This window comes from Thermobia domestica, chromosome 3 (genome assembly GCF_964235325.1).
Source record: "Thermobia domestica chromosome 3, izTheDome1.hap1.1, whole genome shotgun sequence".
NCBI classification, from domain to species: Eukaryota; Metazoa; Arthropoda; class Insecta; order Zygentoma; family Lepismatidae; genus Thermobia; species Thermobia domestica.
In genome coordinates, this window is record NC_137456.1 from 330,269,710 (window position 1) to 330,296,484 (window position 26,775).

Below are 26,775 nucleotides of genomic sequence, written 5' to 3' on the forward strand. Positions count from 1 at the left end.
TTCTTAATTTATTTTGAACCAAACTTACAAATTTGGTTTATTCTTTAACACTAAATCTTAAATATATTTGATGGTTTTCAGTTTTGTTTTGTTTCACTCGTATTAAAATATCAAAGTAGTCAATAGTTACACGATACTAATCTTACACGTTCCAGGCGTGAATAGTAATTCTTATTTTTAAATTTGTCATCGATATTTCAGGTACAAACGTCGAACTCCTTTTATTGGGTATTTTTGGCTAATCTCGAGTGTTTGGTTATTGTCATTTTATTGATGGCACTTCGGTGGATTTACTAATAACTAATTAAACGTGCAAAACATCTACATTGAACACATACTAACCTTGTACGTTCCAGCTGTAATGAATAATTACTGCTAAAAGGACATAGTGAACTTCTCAAGGGAACGTATACTGTTAGATATTAAGTAGTCTACCTTTTGGCTGGTCGTGGGGTTAGTGAGGTGTTACTTCGTTTTTATTTTAGGTTTGGACCTGGAATATTTCTTCCACGTTTGTTGATCGTTAGCTTCCTCATTTAGCTACTCCCATATCTTCTTTTATATTTTAAAATCATAGATTCGTTGCATTTTCCTTTCTGCTCATCACTGTCATTCCATCATTCCCTTATGGCGGTATGAAAAAGACAATTTCTTCGGAAGATGTGTTAAGTCCAATTGGAATCTCACGAAAATTGCTGCCTAATTGTGCGAAATTAAGAATATGTTTTCAACACTCAATTAGTTATTTCATTCGCAGCAGAAATTGTTAAGTATAAAAAGTTTTACTTTCTGTGCAATTTATAGATACAAGTTCGCACATTACGAAGATATGCGGTAACTTGTTCTGAACTCTTGGTCTGTAATGTCTATTTAGGGGAATGTCAACTCTACTCTTTATTAGTAAAGAATTATGGGTTTTCAAATGTTTAATTTCTTGATTAATAATTATAACAATAAAAGGCTTTGCAAATAGCACTACATGGGTATATGCATTTTAATCCATTAATCTAGCTCCCTTTTCATTCATTTCACTTTTTTAGAGCAATGCAAAATATTTTTAGTCAACTCCTCTATATTATTATTATTATTATTATTATTATTATTATTATTATTATTATTATTAAAAGTACTAGTAGTGGTAGTACATCGATATTTGTGATGATACTGGCTTTTATTCGTTACCGTGTACTTTCTGTACACGACTGTTACGTAACCAAAGTTTTTACATGCCACCAGAGAAATGTTTGATTTTTTATGGTGATACTTTCAGACCCGGAGCTAGCACGAAACTTCTCACGTAATAAGTATAAATATTCTTTCTTATTCAGCAGTAAGCGGAGAAACGAAAGTTAAAAAAATGGGACAGGATGCTTTTAAAAAATTATTAATTGGACAGGTTGCAAATACGTGGTGATCTTTGTCCCCATTTCTGCAAAAAAAAAAAAAAATGTAAATTATATTTCTGAATTGTGTAACTGTATGCGTAAATTGTTGTTGGTCTATACAGTAACAGGTAATACAGTAATACAAGATAATTGGTAGCATCTTTAAGTAAGAGATGCACAGAGTTCTCACTATTTTGACGAAAATTTATTTTTCACAAATGTACGAATGTTTGCTTCGGTTTTACCTTTAACCTTGAATTATAGTTTTACCCCACCCCAAATTGTGCTTCTTTGCATTATTATAGTCTTAATTTCGTGTAGATATCTTTCCGGAAAGACCATTCATTCAGTTCTAGCATTTGTTTCACTTCATCTGGTATTGCCTAAATTTTTGTCCCCTTCTCGTATTTCTTTTCCGACATCAGACCAAAACTTCGAGACTCATACTACCCACACAGAAATAAAGTCAGGTAATTTTAGTGTAATACGACCTATTAGTTTTCGGTGGATAGGAATCCTAACAAAAAAAGTGTGTGAAAGAATGATAGAATTTGTAATACCAGAAACACATCTTTAATAAGGAGGGCAATTTCTATTTACGTAATAGGAGTGGTAACTAGTTACGGTAGTCGTAGCTGTACACAATAACTAGTATACGTATCTGGTAAAAAAAGAATCTATATTTTGATATTCCTTTCAATTCGTTTTAACAACTGTATTAATAAATTAGTGAATTTAGTTGGTTATCATAAGCACGTATGTCTATATTTATCGGATTATTTCCTAATTAAGATTTTTCTTCTAATAATTTAGTTGTTTGTGTTGGTTATCGATGAATTTACTATTTATGTGTCTAAAAATAAACATACTAGTTCCGTATTTCTGGTATATATAAAAAATATATTTTAGAAACGCATAGGTACCAATTGTACTGCGGTTTATTTTGTGCTAAAGATTTGTGTACACCAAATTCCAAACAAGATCGATTCATTGATTTTTAACGGAGTAGATTCCTAATATTTTTGTTTGCTAGTGCCATTTTCTGGAAAAAATCACTTTCAAATATCATCATGCACCATTTTTCCGTTATTTTATTTATAGTTTTAAGTAGTACTTTTGAAATGCTTTTTCCAAAAAAAAAAAAAAAAAAAAAAAAAAATAATGTAACTACGGACGAATTATCCTAGGATATCTTTGACTTCTTTTCTAATTTCAGACTCTTTCTATTTCCCTGTCTTATTAACCCATATTTTCCCGAATTATTTTTTGTGGCGAATTTTCTTTATATTTTTACGGAGTACTCTGTGATGAGGCATAATCACAAAATTCTTGAAATAAATGATCTGCGTCTTACGTGTACACTTTTCGGAGGGTGGGTCGAAAATGATACATCGGAAATATCGTTCTTAGTCACAGGGGTCGTTTTCGACCCATTGAGAACATGAGGTAAAGTTTTCAATACGTTGTCCTTCCGAATAAATTTGTTAGTCAGTATCAACTGGAATAAGTTTTTACATTAATTCAAATTTATTAATTTAGTTATTACATTTTTGTCAGAGACATGCTGTTTTCATAGATCTACAATGTTTCAACAGTCTATAGAGCTTTGTTCTCTAATTTATTTCTGATAAGAAACATTTGGATAATAACTATATGATTTATACATACGTAAAAATAGATTTTACACCATTTTGTATCTACACTAGCGCACCAATGATGCATATTTATGGCTGAGAGTGAAACGCGTCGAAACATTTGTCATGCAGAAATATTTTGCATTTAATATTGTTTCGTTTTCACAAATCTTCAGATTCTGCTTAAACTTGAAACCATTACTTTATGATCTATGTTGTTGTACCTGAGAATGGGATCTGAAGATTTTGAAGTAGCAACATCCACTTCAGGCCCAGGCTTTAAATTCCATAATTTCCTTAAAATTACCTTGCAAATGCTTATGTGCTTTTGTGGAGGGTCACCAGTATATCCAGCCTTCCTTTCAAGTATACAACAGTTTACGGTAACAACCTTTAGCATCCAGACTATGAACGGGAAATACCACTTCATTCCACGACTGAAAGAGCGATAGAGCTGCAGGTTTGGTCCAGTTTGTCCGCTCTACACATGTTTGCATTATAGTCGGAAACCAGTGCTGACATTTGAATCAGGATCCACTTACCAGACGAAGAAGAACGGCTTGTTGTTGTCTTCAGTGGTTGGGCACCGTGGTAGAAATAATTGATTTCGTCCCGTCGTTGAAAAATTCTTGTGTGAATTGTAGCTGTTGCTATGTGTGTATGTGGCCGTAGGCGTGTGATGGGTACCTTTATTTAACACAGTGATAGACTCCGATGACTGTTAGAGTCCGAAACTTCCAACGGGAATTGGATTTTATGCCAAACTGGGTTGAATTTGGCCTTGGTTACCACGTGTGTATGATCAATATCAGTATAGCGAATGATCAGTATGTTGAAGAATTCATGATACTCAGACTCCGTAGAATTTGACCTTGGGTTTCCATGTGAAATTGATTTGTTGCTAAGGGGATATAGCTTTAATGACTATTTTTTGACGGAAGTATTGAGACACATGACGTGTGTGTGTGAGGTCGAATGCCTCATGTAGTAGAATCACGTGATGAAGAGTAGCGTTTGTGAGTAGGATGATGATGTAAACGGAACGCAGAACGTACACGTATGTGTATGTGTATATCATTCCGTTAGCAGCTGTTCTGAAGTAAGAAAATCGAATTAAAGATGACATCGTTAATGAATATATTAGGTAAGCTTACTACGCAATCATTGGATCCCTTTAAAAAGATGCGTGATTTAGAGATTTGCGTACCATTTCGTATTGTAGACTTTGAGGTAATTACAGTGATTAATGGAAGGAAGGCATGTGTTACTTTTCAAGTAGGACAAAACAGTAATTTTACCAGGACGCTGTACTGGAAAATTAGAAGAAGATAATGGTGCATTATTATCATATTTGCAAAGTGGAAAAATACGTTTAACATGTAAAGGAATGAAGATTAATTTATCTGGACGTACCATGCACGATCTTGAATTTCCTGAGATTGTATCTTGTTCGTAAATATATGGGACGTATACAAACAAGACGAAGCATGATTTTTCCACTTCCTCTTCCTTACCGTTCGTACGTGCAAGGATATCCGTATGCATAGTGACATTAGTCTGTGCATCAGCTACTGGAATGAAAGGTCTATGAATACTTGTCTACCAACTATGCATACTAAGAACGAGTACTTACTAAATGGTACTCTTCATTGGTGCTTGAATATGGTCTTAATTCAATAGAAAACAAATTAATTTGTATTGGATTGGATAGTGACACATTTGAATCAATGATTCATAGCGGCTGAGGAATCGTGTTTGGAGCAAAGTTAAATTTGGCAGAATGTGAGAATCTATAAATTTGACACCGTTTGTTTCAGACTATTTCAACTTTCAAGTGAAAATTACATTTAAAAAATCTCTTGGCCAGAATAACAAACTGGTGTTGCGAAAAGTATTGGGTGAAAAATTAGTGATGTTACAGAAGAAAGGAAAGCTGCATGCTCCTATAATAACAGTGTATAATTGAATTCAAGTGATTGGCTTTAATTCTTGGAAATTTTACCGTGTATTGTGCATGCTGTGAAAAACAGTAAAGCTTGCAGTGTTGTGCTACGTGAATATTTTGACTTATGTATAGATGCTGTTCGTAATCATGAACAATCGCAGTGTCTAACGTGTAGAAAACTTACTAGAATGTATACATGTGTGGACGCAGAGAGTATTATAAATGGAATGAACGTCAGTTTTCCAAGAGTGTCTCTTCATAATAATAATAAGGAAGGTGATATAAACAAGGATGGTGAGAGATTAAAATTGGAAACGAAAGTATTTGGCAAACAAGAACTCATAGACTCAATAACGAGTGAATTGTTTGATAGTGCACAAACACAGTCATGGTGGGGGAAACCAATACACAACGTTTGCTTTGTATGAATGAGGTGGGCATCTGTTAAGAAAGAAGGAAATTATTTTCTCATTTATACTGAGCAGTGTAGTCATAAATTTAGTGCATTTAATAAAGATATAGCGAAACTGAAATGCTTTATTTACAAATAAATTTGTGCTTTGTGTTCGTTTAATGCACTTAAATTTTATATAAATTTTTATTATTTCAGTAATATTTTACGTTTTATGAAAAGAAAATCTTGTAATATTTTTGTTGTGTACTACGAATATTATTTATAATGAGGAATTCACATATTTGAATGTTTTTAAATAAAAGAAAAATTTTCGTATTTAAATTTATTATTATAGAAATTTTTCTAAACTATAATACAATATTTTTTTATTTAAAAAAATAAAAAAATAATTAATATTAAGTTTAAAACAAAATCATATTATCTTATTACTACTACAAGTATAATATTGAATTCACATACTTCTTTTAATGTACAAAAAAGATTCATTCCGTATTTGATTTCATTATTATTAATTATATGGTTGTCATTGAATTTTAAAAAAGTTCTTGATTCTTTTTTTTTGAATAGTATAGAATTCCTTAATTCAATGAATTTTTTTAGAAAAGTACAAAATACGTTTTTGATATATATACTTAATTACTTATTTGATCACAAAAACATTTATTACTAAATGGAAAAAAAAGAAAAACTATATAAAAAAACAAGAGATGACGTACTACTTATTGAATAATAGTATTTACAAAAGGGAGAAGAAAAATTATGGTAAGTTCATCTTTTTTGAAAAAAGTTTTTTTTTTAAACTTAGTTGTTAAATATCATACAGTTTTTGAAAAAGAATTAATGTTCACTGTAGGTATTACTTCATTTTCATATGAAACTGTCATTTAACAATTTTCTAATTTTCACTATAGGTGTTCCTTCATTTTCTGGCTGAATCTGTCACTGAGTATTATCATTTAAATGTTGTAACGTCATTATTTTCTAAAAAAATGATTATGTTGATCACGATGTTCTTATTAAATGTGCCTAGAGTTCATACTTAGAATGATGTTGACCATACACACGATGTCATTCCTTTCTTTTTTTGATAAGAAAATTTGAAAAGTAATTCAGAATTTTTCTATAATAAGAAAGAAATGATGAAATGATATTACAAGAACAAATGAATACCTATAATTACAGACAGAACAATAGGAGATTATTTCTTTATGGTTTTGATGAGAATGTATGATGAAAATCGTTTGAGGACTTTCCTTTAGCCTTGAAACAGAAAAAAATTATAAATAATGTCCACATAGGGACGATTTCACACTTAGAATTTTATTATTGGTGACAGGGTGGCCACTCACCTGGAAAACCTGGAAAACCGGGAAAAGTCAGGCAAATTTTTAATTCTGGAAAAGTAAGGGAATTTTGATGAAAAACCAGGAATTTTTACTTGGGGGAAAATTTACGTTCTGCTGTATTCCTAGTCATTTAGCCGGTTTATTTATATACAAAATAGCTTTGGTCGCTGGGGACTTCGCCCCCAGATCTCTCCTTCCTTCCAGGTTTCGTTTATCTAGCTTTGCTGGTGTGGGCTGCGCATACCTTCTTCATATACTTTTGTCATTTAGTGCTGCCCATGAATTGAGCTGGAGCGAAATCGGGACCATTTTGTAATTAACACACTTGTTTTGTTCGATGGCTGCTCGATTTCCAGAATTCGCTTGGGGCTGCGCCCCTGCATCCCGTTTTGGTAGCCACGTGACTAATATAAAGGCTGAACGGTAGTTGAGTATTTCTGCCGGAAGAGTTCCGAATGTGTGTCGAATTCCACAAACTGTGTGGAATTTTGGTTAATTCGTGTATTTCTATGTGGAATCAAAAACTGTGTGGATTCCACATGCATTTGTACTCAGTGGCGGCAGTATTTTTTGCGACACACGATTAATTGGCTATGCTTTTTACAAATATTTGACCTTTTGACCACCAATTTGAAGTAATGGCATTCCCCTCCCCCCCCTAGTTTTTACACCCAATTTCGCTACTGCATGTACTACTCTTCTTAAAAAAATCAGCTACAAACAAAATTTTCTGATTTCTTAAAAGCACATTTTATTAGTGCTCATTTACTTCAGTTCCGTTGTTTTGTTACACAATATTTCCTATCTATGTTGACCTGTTCCCCGGTTGCATAACCATCGCACGCTACTGCTGGCAAGACAAAACCTTTGGGACCCGGGCTTACCTAAAGTTGTTAATGCCGGCTTTCTAGACCGAAGTCCGCTACTTCTTAATACAGGTAGCTCCATACTCTCTGGGCCAACACCAAAACTTTTGAGTGTCCACAGGAAATCGAACCCGGGACTACGTGCATCGTACGCACACGCGCTAACTATCCGGTTCAGTATATATATATATATATATATATATATATATAGTGGCTGATCCAAGGGGGGCTATAGCCCCCCCTTGACGCTCAGGTATACACTGGATAAAATGGGCTTCGTTCCTGCTTTACACTGGATAAAACGGCAAAATATGGTTTAGCCCCTTCCTTGATCATATCCTGGATCCGCCGCTGTATATATATATACGTTAGCTACGTCGCATCAATGTGTGCTTGTGTAAAATTGTGTGGTATTTAAACATGCTACGCGTGTATTTTGGACCTTATGATCCGGCAGCTGGATTTAAGAGGTTGAGTATTAAGGAGGTAAGTAAAGATAGATGCATATGCAGTTATTAAAAAATATATGAAGCATTAAGAGTTATTTCAGAATACATACGAATCACGATTGTGCTGTTTTATGTTTGCGTGTGAGAGGGGGTTCATACGTCGTGTGGCTTGTAACAACAGCGAAATTATAAATTTATCTATCTTTATTTATCTTTTATTTTTATTTATTTATTTATTTTTTTATTTTTTTGTTTGTGTTCAGCTTTGTGAGTTCTTTGAATTGTTAGTAATGAAAACACGTAACTTTATAGAGCCATAGAGGTGCGCCTACTGAATTTTTGTGATACACTGTTTGCAGTAAGGATGTAGATAGGCCTAACTATTCTTTCATGTAGGCCTGTGTGACCATTAAAGACGGTATCTTTTAGTTACGTGCAAGGGGGTTGGGTATTAATAAAATACATAATTCCTCACGATATTTATGACCATGGGCGTCCACAGAGGGGTTCGAAGGGTCAGTCGAACACTCTGGAAAATTGCATAGGTTAATAATAATTTCTATAATAGGAAGTTATGCTTTCAAATTAAAAGTTTATACTTATTAAGGAAGCTTGTATTCTTCACCCTCCCTGCGAAATTTTCTGTGGACGCCTTTGTTCGTGACTGATGCATAGTACTGTTCAATTACAACATAGTGAAATATATGCTGAGCTAGTGGTGACGGGTTCGTAGCATGTAAATTTCATATTTCCATGAAAAATAGTCAAAGGTCCACAAAATACGTATGCAAAATTTCAATATGATACCTTGAAAACTAAGGTCGCAAAAAATTCGTGAAAATTTCCTAAAGAAAAAAATGAGATTTTACGCTTCCGCGCCCCCCTCCCCCCGTGAGCAGTGTTGAATTTAGAAACTTTTCTCCGGGGGGGATAAAGCTGGATGGATATATTAGAGAAAATCATACCAGTATTAATATCTTTTAAATTTTCTCGTGGGGGCCGCGGTGGCTCAGTGGTAGAGCGTTTACCTCTGGTGCTTGGGGTCACGGGTTCGATCCCAGCCCTCGCCAAGTGAACTTTGTGGTGGACAAACACCGTGTGCGTGGGTTTTCTCGGGGTTCTCCCGTTTCCTCCCACTTTCTTCATTCCACCATTTCATTCATTTCTCATAATCATCGTTTCCTTTAGCCTAACCGGCATAACCGTGGGACGTTAAACTCTAAGATTTCATTTCATTTCATTTCTTAAATTTTCTCGTGTCTTCCGGGGAAGGGATTTTTTTATCTCCGGGGAAAAGTCCCCCGGGGCACCCCTGAATTCAACACTGCATGTGGGATGATCTTTGTTCATTCTGTGAATGAACAATAAGAAAAACCAGCTTATCACTCGTGTGTGAGCTGTATAAGAGTTTTAAAACAACACTATGAAATAAAAGTATACTAACAAATTGTAAAGGCCTGTACGTCGGTATAATAGGCCTAATTTCAAATATAAAATATCTTTATTTTAATCGATTTCGGTCTAAATTCAGTATATCTGCACATAACTACTCATTTCTAATTCAATATGGTTATATTTTAATTCATTTTATATTATAAAATAATATTTAACTGAAAGTTTCAATTTACTGTTTTCAACAATGGAATTATTGCTTGCCAACAATATATGTTGTTAGATCAAAGAAATGCCGAAATTAATAACCAATCACAAACGAGTTCTTTGTCGTGTATTTTTGTGACATTCATTTGTGACGTCAAAGAACGATAGCAATAACCTTGTAGTGCAATATGACAGAGGTTGCTAGAGGAAAAGGTTTAAATAAGGGCTAGGGTTTAAAAATGGGCTACCAGCAATATCTGCGCTCCACAGTGCTGCACTGGGGCGGAAACTGTAAGAGCTCGTTACTTGTATACATAAAAGACGAGGCACCAGTTGGGGGCGAGATCGGAGCATGTGTACTTGTGTTTGTTGGCTGTTCAGTGCGCAGAAGACAATTTCGTCGTGCTAAACGTTTTGTAGGTATGTATATATTTCAGGTTTCTTGTTTCCACACATATTTTAAACCAATTGCCTCATATGAGCTGTATTCTTACTACATAGCGTTTATAATTTGCATATTTAAATCGTAAATATTTATAAGGACACATCATCAAAACATTTCAAAACAAATTGGCGTCATTCTTTAAATATGGCCTACAATGACTGGTCTAAATATGGGCTAGGGTCTTGTGACACCTTTCGTCATTTCACCACTTCCTGCAATTAAGAAGAAGGTTAGTAATCAAGGTCCGAAGGCTGCAGGCGTCTCTTGCATAACAGGTTCTCCATATAACGGTGCTTTGTCCGCCTCGATGGCAAAGTCAGTAACGAAAACAGGAAAAAAGGCATTTGGATTTTGAAAACTAAGGAAAACATAGAAGATGGCAGTAAAAATTTGAGAAAACAAGGTTGTTCCAGGAAAGCAGAGGGGGAAAATGGATCGAAACGGAGAAGAGTAGAAAAAAATCAGAAGTGGGAAAGAAGAAAGATAAAAACGAGGAGTGTAGTGATTCAGAAAATAGATTGTTTTGGTATTAAATTAATTGACAGCGGGGAAAGTGATATTGAACTCCCGATATGACAGAGAATTCCAGAAGAGAACGATGCAAACTGCATGTTTTGTGATATGAAATTTTCAGAGGACCGTCCTAACGAATTGTGGGTTATGTGCGAAATTTGTTTGATGTGGGCACACACTGAATGTGGGGTGCAGATGTTGACATATACATATGTGATTTTTGCAAGTAGAACGTTCATTTGTATTTGGATTAATCTTACTGTTTGATTTGTATTCTTTTAAGGTCTATGTATTTATTTTCGATTTTTTAAAACTGGGGCCCATATTTAGACCAGTTTTTAAAAACGTAAATTTTGGAGCTCCTAAAAAATTAGATTTTTTTTCCAAAGAAATATTTACTTTTTATTTACTTTATAATATTTGTAGTAAAGAGTAATCTTTGAAATATATTATTGAAAATTGAAATTTTCAGTTATATACATTGTTTGAAAATGAAAACGAAAATAAAAGTGGTAGCCCATATTTAAACCTTTTCCTCTAATAAGCACAGCTGGTGAAGGTATTGTATATTTGTTGTTAAATCCGGAGAATTATTTGATTGCAAATTAACGAATAATAAGCAGATAATGAGTAGAACAGTTTCTTGATTTGAATTTTGCAATTTTAAACCGATTTTATGTAAGTCCTGTAATGGTGTTTTTCCAAGAAAATAACTTTAAGAATTATTGACTACTTATTTTTTTAAACATATATTTGTTTAAAAAAGAAATGAAAATTTCAGTCAAAGGAGTTGAGGATTGTCGCAGAGTGCGGGCTCCACCTCCGTTAGCCATTTCCTAGCTATGGGCCTGAATCAAAATACCATGCTTTCGAGTAATTCTTTTTCTTAACACATGGACTTCTTTGCCATATAACTCACATGATTTGTGTTTAATAATGGTTTGCAAGGCCGGCGACAGGGGAGGGGGAATAGGGGACAAATGCCTGGGAGCCTGGAATCACAAAAGAATAATTAAAAACAATAATTTTACTGGGATTTAGGAGTTCGTGTCCCTGAATTGCCCAAGGTTCCTGTCGTGGTGTATGATTAACGTGTCAGTTTTCGTTAATGCGCGTAACCACCCGTAGGAGTGACAAAATATACACTGATAATTTTTATGAATTTTTCCAGTCAGTGATTTGTAAATATTATGTAAAGCGACATTTCTATGATGGGTTGGATTTATTTTCTGTAATTTTGAGCCGTTTATCGACCTTTTCGCACATTGTTTGTATTCGTATTTGAGTTTCCGTTACATTCGATTTTCCGATCCTAAATTCTAGTACAGATTTGTTTTGGTCTGAGGAAATAAGCATGCATATTGATTATAACATTGCGTAAATGTAGATTCGTCCTATATAAATTATTCGCTTCTAAATATGTAAAGAGAATAACGGATGGCTGATTCATGGGCGGCGTTAGGGGGGTGAGGGGGCAGTTGCCCCACTTTTTTGAAATGGCCCATTAATGTAAAGTTTTTGTATATATTAACGGCTCATAGAATAAAAATGGTGCCAAAAAATATTTGCCGCTCCGTGAGTACGTATTTGTTGTCTTCCCGTGCAGTTAAGAAAGCTATAAGAATTGCGTTTTAATTGCCACGAAAAATGGCTCAAAAATTAACCTATTAGCACGCCACAATTCGAGTGTACTTTCATTTCTTCTTACAAGGACTCGATATGTTAGTCTGCCGCTTTGGAACTAATTGAGATAAAATTTCGAAAAAAAAGTCCTTCACAAGAAGTGTTTCTTTCAGAAACAATGTTCCTGGGGCACATTTAGTATTCCGGAGGGGCACTGCAGGTACTATTCTGTTTATTATTATATGATACTGTTATTTTGGTCTCCTTCGGGGGGAACTCTCAGAGCTTCAGGGGGCAGTGCTCCCCCAAAAAATGTCTGGAAGAAACACTGTTCACAAGTTATTCTTTAATTGCACAAAAATCGACAGTTCCTAAAATGTCTTTTCTTCTATCTACTAGTAAGGGATATTTTGATTTGATTTTTTTTTTTGAGTTTAACATTCCGTTCAGCAGTAAGGCTATATGAGACATGGACCAACTGATTAACGTGGAATATGAACCACATGAGCTCCCGCCAGGAATCGAACCCGGGTCTCCCACGTCAAAGACGCGGCATTGTTTTGCAGTGTAATATGCGAGCTTCGGGCAGTAGCGTATATTGTGGGCTATCAAAGCTATCACTGAAGCCCATATCTGAAGTGAACAAGACAGTTGCTACTGCTAATTTTTCGAAATGTGTAATAAAACAACTACAGAAAAGACTGGACTGTTAGTGAAGTTAACATTTAATCAACTAGCCTTATTGTCTGGATCTGCTAGGTCTAGTGATAGCCCAAGTCACAATCCCAGCATACGCCACTGGTTTAGGGGTAAAATTTTGTATATACAATTAAATTTAGTGAATTCAACATAATTCTAGGTTTTAGAATTATTTTACATAACTGAAGTGGGGAGTGATTCTAAGTATTATTGAGTTTTGATGTATTCCAAGAAAGTGAAAATTGTACCTAATGGCAACGAACATGTTTCGGGAAGCTGCAAAAGTATTTCTTTAAATGTCGCAGCATAAGCTTTTAGTATTTACTCTTTCTAACAGTAATAACGTATAATAGCATGCGTGGAATTAAAAATATAAGTTGTTAATTAATTCCCAGTTTCAAAATAACTTTTGCAAAACAAGCCCCATCTAAATATTTAATGCCAGTGTCTGTCTGTCTATCTGTACCCAAAATATTCAGACTACAAGCTAAAGGGGCTACGGGTACCAAATCTTGACGCATTCGCAATTTGCGTTATCACGATTTCGGCGAACTTTCATGTATTTAGTTTTATCTGCGTTTACTTCTAACCCCATTTCCCTGCAAGCATTTAATAAATCTCTGCATTTCGTTCTATTGTTCCTTTATCTTCCCCTATCAGATTTACATAATAGGCGTATGCCATAACCTGGTGAACACCTTTTAGTTCTAGGCACTGGTTGCTATTCTTTAATTTCCTTATAGCATACTCCAGGACAAAGTTGAATAATAATGACAACAAAGCGTCTCCTTGCTTCAGGCCATTTTCAACGTGAAATCTTGCGGACAAGTATTTTCCTACGCGGACTTTGTTTTGGGATTCGCTTAAACACATCTTATTAATCTAACTAACTTTTTCGGTATACCAAATTCAGTAACAACGTTGAGCAATGAGAAACAATAGACAGTGTACTTATGTTATTGATGTTGTTACATATATTAATTTCTGATGTGAATGATTGTACACTCATATTCATATTATTATTATTTTTCATTTCAGTTTGCGTCTCAATCATGTCCAAAAAAGCTACTTTTTCGAACGACTGGCTCTCCAACTCAAAATTTCTCATTGTGGCTTTCTGCTGTGAAGGTCAACAGGAATGCTGCATCTGTAAGATTTGCAGAAATACTTTTAGCCTCAGCAACATGGGGAAACGGGCTATTATTAGCCACATGGAAGGCAAAAAACACACTGCAGCTGTGACGAACTCTCTAGTAACTCTGCCGATAACAACTTTTTGTCAGCAAAAGAATGCAGTGGAATGTAGTGGTCAGAATCCAGGTCCTTCTTGTCCCGCTGAAGAACTGGTTGTAAGTAAAGCTGGTGCTGGTGGCTTCCGAAGAATCTATTAAAAATAAACATGCTAATGTTATGAAGTCGTTTCTAGTGTCTGAGTCAGTAACTAAAGCTGAAGTTCTGTGGTGTTTGCAGGCAGTAATGGAACACTTGTCATTCCGATCTGCTTCCCGACTGGCAAGAAATTTCAAGCTCATGTTCCCTGATAGCGAAATTTGTAGTAAGATGCAATTACAACGTACCAAGTTAGCTTATACTATCGTTCATGGTCTTGGACGACTTTTTAAAGGTGATCTTCTCAAAGAAATAGAAGCTTGCAAGCATTATGTTATTGCCTTAACAAAGTCTCGCAAAAGCAGCAAATGGACCTTACGATTCGGTTTTTGGACAATGAAAGAAACCAAGTGTCAGCAAGATATTTAAATTCAGTGTTCCTCGGACATTCAACTTCAGCAGACATTCAAGTTAGTTTCAAGAATGGTATCTTAGGTTTGGACCTCAAGATGGATGGTCCACAAGTTAACTTCAAATTTTTAAGTGACCTGCAGAAAGATCTTGCAAGTTAACCTTCAGATCCAATTCTTCTTGATATTGAAAGTTGTGGGCTGCAAACTATGAATTGTGCTTTTAAAGCTGCCATGCAAGCAACAGGTTGGATATTAGAAGAATTCCTAAGGGCGTCTTATAATTTATTCAAAGACGTTCCAGCTCGTCGTGCAGATTACATAAGATGCACAGGGTCTTCTGTGTTTCCGAAAAAATTTTGCAGCATTAGATGGACAGAAAATTCGGACGTTGCTTCCCGGGCGATGGAAATATTACCGAACGTAAAGAAATGCGTACAGTGGGCTGTTGATGAGAAGAAAATACCACAGTGCAAAAGCTTTGATACTGTAAGACATTTCACAAATGATAACCTGCTTGGCGCAAAACTTGGGTTTTTCACAACATTAGCAAATACTGTTGAACCTTTCCTGCGTGAATTTCAGGGAGAAGCTCCATTAGCTCCTTTCCTTTACAACTCGCTCCAGGCCATAGTATTGTCTGTTGCAGGTCGTTTTGTGAAAGATAGTGTTTTGGAAGGCCGGCCATTGGTTAAGATTGATTTCAATAATAGCGAAAACTTAAAGCCAGCCAAGTTTGTAAACATTGGGTACAGATCAAAGGATGCTATACGAAAAGCCAATACCGTATCGGAGAGACAGGCTCTTTAATTTCGACAAGACTGTCGAGCAGGATGTCAGAAATTCATACTGAAAATAATGGACAGGTCACCTCTAAAATTCAACCTGACAAGAGCAATTTCTTTCCTGGATCCAAGTGTGTTTGTTATGGATGTCACTGTAGCTGCAAAGAGATTGTCCAATTTCCTAAAAATTGTAATATCCAAGAATTGGATTTCAGGAACATTAGCTGATGAAATCCAAGGTGAATTCAAAGTTTTTGCTAAAAATCTTCTTGTATTGGAAGCAATGAGGACTTATGACAGGAAAAGTAAGAGATTAGATGACCATTGGATGGAGATGCTGCATTTAGGCTCAATACATATGACTGATTTTGTGAAATTTCTCCTCATTTTATCTCATGGAAATGATAGTGTGGAGAGGGGATTTTCAATCAACAAAGAATGTTTAATTGAAAATCAAAGCGAGTTGAGTCTAATTGCACTCAGGCAGGTACATGATAAAATTTCCGCTGTGGGTGGTATTGATAAGTTTCCAATTACAAAGAGGGTTGTCCATGCTGCCCGCAATGCTCATGGAGTATATGTTGATTCTCTGAGGTTTCAAGAAGAGGAAGAGAAGAAACAGAAGAAGAGAAATGCCATTAAGGATAAAGTTATTCAACTCGAGGCGAAGAAAATGAAGTTGTTGAATGATGTCAAGGAGAAACTGTCTGCAATTGATGATGAGATTATTGGTTTGAGGTCTTAAAACATTTAAGTGGATGTGGTCTTAACTTCAGTTTGATTGTAGTGAACTGCAAGTCTGTGATTTGAGGTTTTAAAACATTTCAGTAAAGTAGTGTTCGTTCCAGTAATTTGTGTTTTAGTAGTGGACTGTAAGTGTGTGTACTTTTGTGACTAGTATTAAGCTTAAGATTGGAAAGCGATAGGGATAGACATTCCTCTTCTCGTCCTCTGCAGCAGTTGGTTACAGTGGAGTGGAAACACACAGGAGAATTGAAAATTAGGCAAGTAAGTGATTAAAATTAGACTATTTTTCTTCGCTAGTGTTTTTTGTGATTCTTTTTTTAATAATGATCCTCTAGTCCACATTGCATTTCGCTTGTAGCTTCTGTTTAAGCTTTGAAAAACAATGCTATACCAATTTTAGATCTCCTAGAAATTTTCTGGAAAACCGGAAAATTTTCTGGAAATGTCAAAGAATTTTGAAATTCCAAATGAGTGGCCACCCTGGGTGAATTTATTATAAAGAGAAATTCTACGCAGAAATTGAATGTGTTGAATTACAGAGGAAGGAAATCGAAATATAGCGAAGTATTCTGCATGTCTTTCGTATTCTATTGTGGGTGACATCATATATAAAAATACATACGTGTATATATATGAAGTGGTATTTAAAAATAATAATAATAATAATAACGTACTTTTGAAAATATACGATTATGTTCCTCTGGTGATCCACTTCTAAGAGGGATTGAAATTTTCCATATGTGCTGCATGGGACACATTCTGGTAGAGAGTTCTTAAATTAACCTTGAAACAAACGAACACATCCGTGTCTAATAAAGTTCCAATGCTGCACAGCCCTGGCTTCTTCATCTTGCATAATGTCGAAAACAAAGATAGTGTATCCTTGAGGAAAGCCAAGGCGAAAAATGTTGTTACCATAGATTAAAAAGTAAATACCTGATCCACAAAATAAGGTTTGATATGAAGAATAATATAGGTTTTCTTCAAAATTTAGTTGTAAAGGTTTTCCATTAGTATGTAATGATAAGAAACTAATGTCAAAATATTTTGGGGTACACAGATTTGAAGCTATCGTTCCTGTGTATGCATCATTTTCAGTAAACGCCAAAATCGCTCGAGTTGGTAATACTTCCATGAATAAATTTTTTATTGCTTTTGATTGAAGACCATTTGGAATGACGAATGAATTCATTTGACTTCTTGTGAAAGGATATTTCTCTGATGTTGATTATCGAAACTTGTTTTGTGTTAGTTTTATTGTAAGACTAAGAGCAACCTTTGAAATATGTGAAGCATGGACTAAAATATTTACTTTAGCCTCAACAGAGAAATAATTAGCGATGAGACAAAAATTTGTCTTAGCAGGAATTAATTTGATGCGTAGTTCTCCTTGGATTAAAAATGTATTCTGATTAAAAGTATCACAATGAAGATGTCCAAGCATGTCGAATTTTGCACTGTTTTTGCTAATCTATAACGCTGTTGAAATCCCTTACAAACACTAGTTTTTGCATCCATATGTCTAGTAGTATCTTGAAATCATAATGGACATTGAAAATGAGTGTTTTAGCATAATCATCATAATTTAACTTTTTTTCTTACGGATGATCGATAGAAATGATTATGACATAGAAATGCAATCATTTTTTTACTTATTTAAATACCTCACTGAACATAAAATTTAACGTACATTAATAGAAGTCATACCCATACCGTTTCTCTTGAGCTTAAATATAAAAAGTGTGTGTGGAATATTTATGTATTCATCACTTGTTCCTGGTATGACGAATTCTATGCCTGTGTCATCAGCTAGTGAACTGATTGGTTTATTTGTAACAATATGATTATCTAGTATACTGGTTTGCGTTATGAGATGTGAGAGGCTAGGATGATGATTTAATGGAAGGTGTCTGATAATTTCCTCTTATAAATTCTATTTTTCTTTGCTTTCTGTGTACGTTTTTTCTTTTTACTAGTGCATTTCTTCTTCCTCCTATGATGTGTAATGATGAAGGGTTAAAGATAGAATGATGTGTAATTCTTTTCCTTCTCTGATATCCAGATGCTGACATACATTTCAGTGTATTTTTAGCTTTGTGCAAGCTTGACTTCACTTCACCCATTCGCTGATGAAAGGATTCGTTAATATTTTGTTTATCAATGATGAGTCGATAATATCATTGACGCCAGATTTTGATAATTCCTTCGTTATTATTTTACGCCTTGTTTTACTAATGACATGACAGAGCGAAATAATCCTCCAAGGAAACTTTCAATAGCATGTCCATAATGATAATGTGATCCAGCATAAACCTTTCCAGCTGCAGAAAGAGATGGTTTTTATAATATGTAAATATGGATTGCTCATAGTTTTTGATGTTTTCGCTCTGGTCAAAAATGTAGTTTACCGCATATATTTCCGAAACTAATGCGAGTGGAGAGCCTGTAAAATCTCTTATATCTATTTTTATGTGTTCAAAATGCATGTTGTTAATAAGTACATAATGTGGAGGTTTAAAATGTGTATAGCACTAGTTCCAAATGTATGATCCACGGTAGTTATATTTATGATACATAATAATGGTGACCGTTTCCTTAGCCTTACCGGCATAACTGTCGGACGTTAAACTCAAATGTTTCGAAGGTTTATAGTAATAGTGCTACTGATCTCCAAAGACACGGATTCTATTATATCACAATATACGTACATTGTATATGGAAGTCCTAAACGTAAATTTGGAACTGTTTTGTCTTGTTGCCTGTTCCTTATATCTGCTTTTGGATCTAATTCCAACATCGCAATAGCACCTGGTAATAATACAATGTCCACATCTGTGTTTTTAGGAGCATTTCTTATAAAATCGCTATTCCTTTCATTAATGTAATATGTATGTAAATTTGTGAATCTGTTGTGTGTATTAATTGGCTTTATCAAATATGAAATATCAATATAATAACGGACAGGAATATGTACAAACTTCCGCTCATCAATTTTTGGACGATTGTAAACATTTTATTATTTTGTTCATTAATATTTAAATTTGAATGAGAATAATGAAACTCAAAAATAGCCACTTTCCATTTTTCACGGAATTCCATTCTTTGATGAAGTTTAGTAGTGTATGATGTTATGAGGAAAATATTCCATAACACTATTACTGGGAAGCGTAACTGAAAAAGCTCCATCCTGTTCCATTGCATTGTTCTTTAGTTCAAAGAACAAGAATATACTTTCCGATGAATAAGAGATTCTATTCTGTTACCTTTTCTTACGGTTAATGTGCGTATGATATTATTTATGTAAAAAGTTTTTGATAACGTTATAGGCAGTGATTCCTTTCTAAAAATAGTCAATCTATCGGTTCTTTGTTTAAATCTTCTATTTGATAAACAGGTAGATCTCTAGGTATTATTTCGTTCACTTTAAATTTTTTTCCACTTCCAGTTTTGCATGTATCCGTTATCAAATATATCTACTTCTACTAATTCGTACTGTACCACCAATCTTAAGATGTTCTAAAAAACATCTAGTTTTCTTCTTCATTTTACTACAATATTGATTATGCCCCATTTGCAATAGGTTATTTTGAGAAACGTTTGCAGATAACATCTTAACACTTGAATGATACCTTTCATTCTGTGATTTCTCAAGAGGAGGCAATACATTTCCATAATCATACGTTTGATACTTTGTGTGAAATTCTTCCACATTTTTTCTTTTAGAGTTCTGTTAAAACGCTCTGCAATTCTAGCCTTTAAATCAGAACATTGGTTGTAATATTTTTTATTTTGTTTCTTTAAAATATATATCTGTATTGCTCTATTTGTAAACTCACTTCCTTTATCTGTTTGGAATATAACTGGTTTCGAAAAAAAAATTCATAAAAGTCCTTGAAAGCCATTTATTTTTTTTAGATTTTATTGGCAGACACCAATTATATCATTCCAACACATCTATCACTGTAAAAATATAACGATATTCATCATCAAATGTATGAAGAGACTGAAGATCATTATTCCCACTCATCGTCAATATTGTTCACCACACAGAAATCTCTTTCTAAACGACGACGTACTGGTTTGTGTTATGTATATGTTGATTGTTTCAGTAAGCACTTTCCTATACAGCGTATTGAAATTTTCTTCTTTGTAGCTACCCACAATTGTTTAGCAGTTTAAAACAAAGCAGAATGTGAAGGCCTGTTCTAAATTCTGTTAGAGGACAAATGTAAAATGTTTTGCAATTTTTGATCCTAACTAAATTCACACTTTTCCAGGGCTGCTGTTGATGTTGATTGTATACGATTAGAAATTGAGATGATGCTAAAGTCATTTTGTTTGCGTGTTCCATTTCAGTAGCCAAATAGTAAACTTAAAAACGGACCACTTAAAATATAAGTTAATAATGCTGGTAAGAATCCACTTGTTTCAAAAATAAATGCTCTTTTTTTATAATGGAGTTTCCATTGTTCACAAGATATTGAAGTGTCGTCTTGTATCACATTAACCTTGATTTCCGTATCTTTATAAGATATAGGTTACATTTCAATGCATTATCAGAACATTTGCAAATACTACGAATCACTGAAAAGTGCATTTGACACTATAGCTTTAAGTAATTTAGGATTTGCTTTGCTCAGCGTACGAAAATCATCCTCGTGTTTTACTTTGGGGCCATATTTATAGAACGAAGAAACATTTTAAAATTAATGTTATAAACACATAATGATAAACATCGTCAGGAAATATATTTAGAACGATTTTCATCTGGTGTATCCTGTTTGAAATTAATAAATAAATAACCGTATGGTAACGTTGTTGTGTCGTTCAAATTTTCTTGAAGATATTTTGATTTCTCATTTGTTATTTTGGATTCTCAGGAATTACCTGATAACTCATATGTCTAATTTGTGATTTACTCCTTGGAGTTTTAAATAATACATGATAAAAACTATTCAAAATCTTACAACTACTTCATTTTCTTTGATGAAATATGTTTGAGTAATAAATATTACTCTAAGATTTTTATGATGAAAATCTTTTGTAAAGAAATCAACTATATAACTTCACTTCATACATATCATAGTCAGTAATAACAATATGAGATCCACTTTCAGGTAAAAAGTCTTTTGTTTGAGGTAATTCTTCAATGAACTGTAATTTCAATGACATCTCTGTGTATTTTCAACTTTTCATAGTACCAATAAGTATTACGAAATGTTGAATTAACCATGCGTGATAAATTGGAAAGTAGTCGTGTTACAAAGGAAGTTTTTCCACATGCATCTGATTGAGCAACAAGGCATGAAAACCAATATTTCCATGTCGTACTTATGTTAAGGACTATGTTAGTTTACTCTGCAACCATATATTTATAAATGTTGGTATTACATTTCTCTTCTTTTGAATTAAGGAGTGTGTGGTACAGTTTCATACGCGTTTGGAATTCTACGCCGTTTTATGTAATTCACTTTGTACACATTTGTTTCGGGAAGGCTAACGATAGTATGATCTGTCCTTCAGCACATTTTTTCTCATTTGTAATTTTGCCTTCTATGGTTAAAGACGACTCTTCTTTTTCTTCATCTTCATAAACTATCACTTACTTCGTCACATCGAAATTTAACTGTTTGGAAGAATCATAATTTAGTTAAAATCCTTGTATTTTACGTACTTGATACTCTTTATTCGTATTGTGGTCAAAAATACGTAATGCATAATTCTTCGGACCAGCTGATACATATTCTGCGATATATGTTTACTATTTTCGAATAATTCATTTGTTAAATCACCTAAAATGTCACCAGTTGGGATAGTGCTTTCACCAGGTTTTTGTGTATAAATTACAGAATCGGTTTCAAAATATAATACTTTTTCTAGTGGCTGATCAAAATTCTTATACAATTCCAATCTAGCTTCTACTGTTGTATATGCGGCTGTGACGTTTACTCTTGATAATGAAACAGGGACTTGGTCTGACTATTGCCGATATACTTATAACATGCCATCATTTACTAGAAATATTTGATGAACTTCTAAATCATGATCTGTTTTCATATAATTTCTTGGGGTTGCTAATGATGCTTACTTGTCACATGTTCTCACGTTGACCAGTTTTCAGAAATAGAATTTAGCATTAACTTAGATATACTCCTAGTTACTAGATTATGTTTTACTTTCTATATCTAGCCGTATTTTTTCTTTGTCATAAAATTGTTGAATGTACATCTCTTTTAGCTCATCTGTCTCACAACAAGATGACCATCCACTAGCTTCCATTTTTGCTTTTACATATTTATGTATTCTGCAAACAATCAACCACTTTTTGTATTCTCACCATATTGAACAACATCATAAGCTCAAATCTCATGAAAATCTATTTGTACCATTTATCCAATAATTTCTTACTTCATCTGCTACGCACGTACCATGTAGAACTCATTCTTCATCACTGTGAATACAAGTTCACTCATTTCATTCATCACAATATGTACGTCAAAGGGAAACATTAATCTGTCATTTCATTTGTAAGGCAATATACAATGAGTTTTTAAAGAAAACTTAACTAATCATTCTACCTCTTCAATGCTGGGAAAATGGAATCTCCAAGCAAATAGATTGTCTGGTGACGAATTGCAAATTAATTACTTTTTCATACGAATGGGTACAGTCCGCAGCAAAAAAGCCTGCAAGACGAGGATGTAAGTTTATTGCCAAATTACGCATAACAGCGCAGGAAATCAAAATAACGTCTAAGTAACACGAATTACGCAAGGAGAAACATAGGCATCCTCCCCTTCACGTTTATTTTGGAACTTAGAGACTTCGCCGTTTCACAATAAACTTACATGCTTTTGTTGCAGGTTTCTTGCTGCGGACTGTACAAACTATTAACGTTTACAAATTTTACTTTTTCTTCAGTCTTTTCTGTTTTGTGATACAAATGTATGGCATTCGCACGCTCTCCATAAAAAGCGTCACTAGGATTCAATGTTGTTTCCTGGTATGGGTGGTTTATAACAAATTTCTTCATCTCATCATTTCTTACCAACTGTTTTTTAAATCCACAACCCCATATTTCTTGTACTTCACATCCAAAATCCTTTAATTTTTGAATCTTCTTTGCTGCTTCATATCGAAATTCCATGGTGTCTTTAGCATTGTTACATATGTTTTTGTCGATCGTTATGGTAGCAGAAAATAAAAACGTGTGTGAAATACACATCATATTCCCACACGTGTCTTCTTCCTGTGTCGTCTGTCCATTTACCATCTACCTTGATTGATGCAATTCCCTTTTCCTTACTACGTGCAACATTCGTAATTTGAATTTTTGTTGAGTATTCTTCCCTTTCAATCAATTGTAGGTCTCTCCCGCGATACCCGTTCTTTGGTATCATAGTAATAGTATTGTAAAGTACTCAAAATCTTCACATGTATTTTGTAAATTTATTTGGCTTATTGTCAAACAAGAAAGCGATATTGAAACTGTTTAGGAAAATAAAAACATAACGTAGGCGTCACACCACAATGATAGGAAGTTTTGCTATATGGAAATAACAAAGTAAGGCATTTCATAAGGAGACCTGAGCTAAGCTCTACGCTACAACCAGGAAGTATCTGAATTCCGGAAAAGGATTGTGCTAGGTTAGTACGGGCAGTGGACGGGATTTGGAATGAAGATCGCATAGTGAAACGACATCGATTGGAGGTTATCAAAGCTGAAGTACCTGTCCACAAATATGAATTTAGTAATTTTAATAACCATCAGGACATTTGACCTTAATAACTCAGCACATTAGAACATTTGTATAAAGAGCACAGCTGAATACTTTTTATAATGTAATGTTCGAAGTAAATAAAACTTACCCATAATGTAGCTGTAACTTTTCTTATATTGTTCATCCTGACATTTGTCCTCGTTTATTTTATTGATATGCTGATGTAGTTATGCGGTGAAGGTTTGATCCTATTTCGTCCATTTGTTTTCTTTTTGTCACAGATAGTACATAGCCGCTCAATCAGAAGTTTGTACTAAATAGGAAGGACGAATAATGATCCAGTTTTTGTGATCGGAATATGTATCATGAGCCGTAATCTATGAAAGACTTTCGTCACAATTCTGAAAGTATGTCTTCCCGCTAAATAGTATTTACAAATGGATTGAAAAATTCAAAATTATTCGCACAAATACGCTCAATGTTGACAACATTTTTGGCCCTAGATCGTCGTCCGACTCTTTCCTCGTGCGTAACACCAATGGGACCATTTTTGAATTTTTGAATCCTTTCCCAGAAACTGCGTTGCTTGAGGATACTGTTCCCGTAGTCTGCCGAAGGTTTCGGACGGATTGCGGCCTCTGATGCACCTTCCGATGGCAAAAACCGGATCACTGCTCATTGTTCCTGTTTGCTGCAAATTATTAATGCTGCGCCCATGATCTATCTGCAACAAAATAAGGAATTAGGATCGAACGATGACCACAAGGGGGTAGCAATAAGATTAACGGTCAGATATTAGTATGCACAATGCAAGAAAATATATAGCTACATCGCGGATATTTTTTTTTATTTTTCTTCGTATTTATGTCTGTTACATTTCTTTTCATAACCAGATTGGAGGCTTTTTTACACGCAGTTTTAACTTTTAAAATAATAAACAATAAACACTGACTTTTTTCAGGTGCCGGGAAGCAATGAAAGCAACTGCCGGGAACATTTTTTGACAATCCATGCAATAATAGTGTTGTGAATTCGATATAGAATATTGTTTTCGTTCAATAGCATGGCATCAGCTTATTACGAAGGACCTATTTGGCTTGTCATAAGGACCATATTGTGTCGCATGATTAACTCAAATGTCACATTTCGTGCTAAATCGAGCCTAGAGATTCGAAATCCAAATCTACGATATTTCAGGCACGTAAGCTCCGCGAGGGATGCTCTGGATAATTAGCAAAAAATGCATATATTTTATCATTATTTTTTTATTTTTCTGAAACAACCTACTTTTCAGAACATTCTATCCATTTTTACTCTATGTGCTATAGGTCGGTTTTAAATTTTTCATTATGTTCCAGCCGTAATCTTTTAATTAGCTATCCCTGTATTATATTTGTGGACCTGAGAGAGAAATTATGGCAAGTGCAAGCCATATAGGAAGGACAAAAAGAAGGTTTTGAGCTGTAGACAACTGGAAAGCAGGAAGTGAAAACTTGTTTCCTCGATAAACAATAGATTCTCTGCAACAATATATTGTCTTGAAAATACTTTTTCAGTTGTGTGAAATTAATATTTGATGACTTATACTACTTTACTTTTTGCCACAGACTTTTTGATATGTGAGGACATCTTTCTTCATTGATTTTCTGTTGAATTTAATATTCATGATTCGTTGATTTTTTTGACTGTTATAATAGGGAAGACATTTATTTTTATGTGTTGCAAATTAAGGAGGCTCTGTCATGATAGCATTGGAAATTTTGGAAGTCTCTAACACTAAGAACCAAGATAGATAAACTTTACGCATTTCCTCATTACCTTAGCATCGAATTCTACAATTATAATACTATGTATTTGTTATAATTTTGTGAAATATTAAAAAAAAAACGATTCTCAAATAGTTTTGTATCGGAACAGTGTTTAGATATGGAACACAACTAAACACGTAGATATTTTTCAATAGACATTAATGTCGTAATATTTATTAAAATTTGATACCTCAAAACATCTTAGGATAATAGAATCACTTGTAGGCATTGGTAAAGTGCCTGAAATAATACCTTTGTTCAAACATTAGGAATTGTTATAACCTTTTTATCTTTATTTTACTTCTAATTGTTTTCGTCGTTTTACTAACAGTTCGTGGTAGTTGTAATAGTAAAGATTCTCGTAATCAGTATCTCGCCATTGCTGCTGTATTTTAGAATTAAGAAATGTCCCTTCTTTGTTCTTCAATGTTATTTTTATGCTTTTCCTTTTTAATTAATTTCTTACTGGTTCCATAAACACATTCTTTGCAGAAAAGCGAATACAGTTTTTGCTCGAAATCAGGCAATTTCTCATTCAGATGAGAAATCTGATAGTAGCAAAACGTTTTGTAAAGGATTAACTTTAGCGCATATGTCAAGATCACGTAAAAGTGAAAAAGATCATACGCATCAAAGGTACGTAAAACGAATTAATATTGGAGCACACATGTTACTAAATACAGGAGAAAAACATGAAGAGTGTGGAAACGAGTTTACTGCAAAATCAAATACGGAAACGCACATAGTTATACATACATGTTTCAAACCTTGTATGTGCTAAGAGTGTGGCAGGGGATTTTGTCAGAATTCTACTTTGAAAGCACACATCTTAACACATACTGGTGAAAAACCTCATATGTGCCAAGAATGTGGGAGGGGGTTTAGTCAAAGTTCTAACTTAAGAAGACACATCTTTACACATACTGGCGAGAAACCTCACCGGTGCGAAGTGTGCATAAAGGGGTTTACGAATAGATCAGATGTGAGAGCACACATGTTAACGCATACTGGTGAAAAACCTCACAAGTGCAAAGAGTGTGGAAGAGGATTTAGTCA

At 34.2% G+C, this 26,775-nt stretch overlaps 1 protein-coding gene across 4 annotated transcripts in view; it reads left to right on the forward strand.

The window, feature by feature from the left end:
• LOC145681210 (uncharacterized) overlaps positions 1–26,570 on the forward strand; it is a 52,658-nt gene extending 26,088 nt beyond the window's left edge. For 3 of the 4 annotated variants that reach the window (XM_081752738.1, XM_081752740.1, XM_081752739.1), the window contains exon 3: positions 26,212–26,570. In XM_081752738.1, the coding sequence (XP_081608864.1) occupies positions 26,212–26,500 (289 nt within the window). In that variant the 3' untranslated portion in view covers positions 26,501–26,570. The other variant, XM_081752741.1, reaches the window with a different exon arrangement.
• Positions 26,571–26,775: the final 205 nt, after the last annotated feature.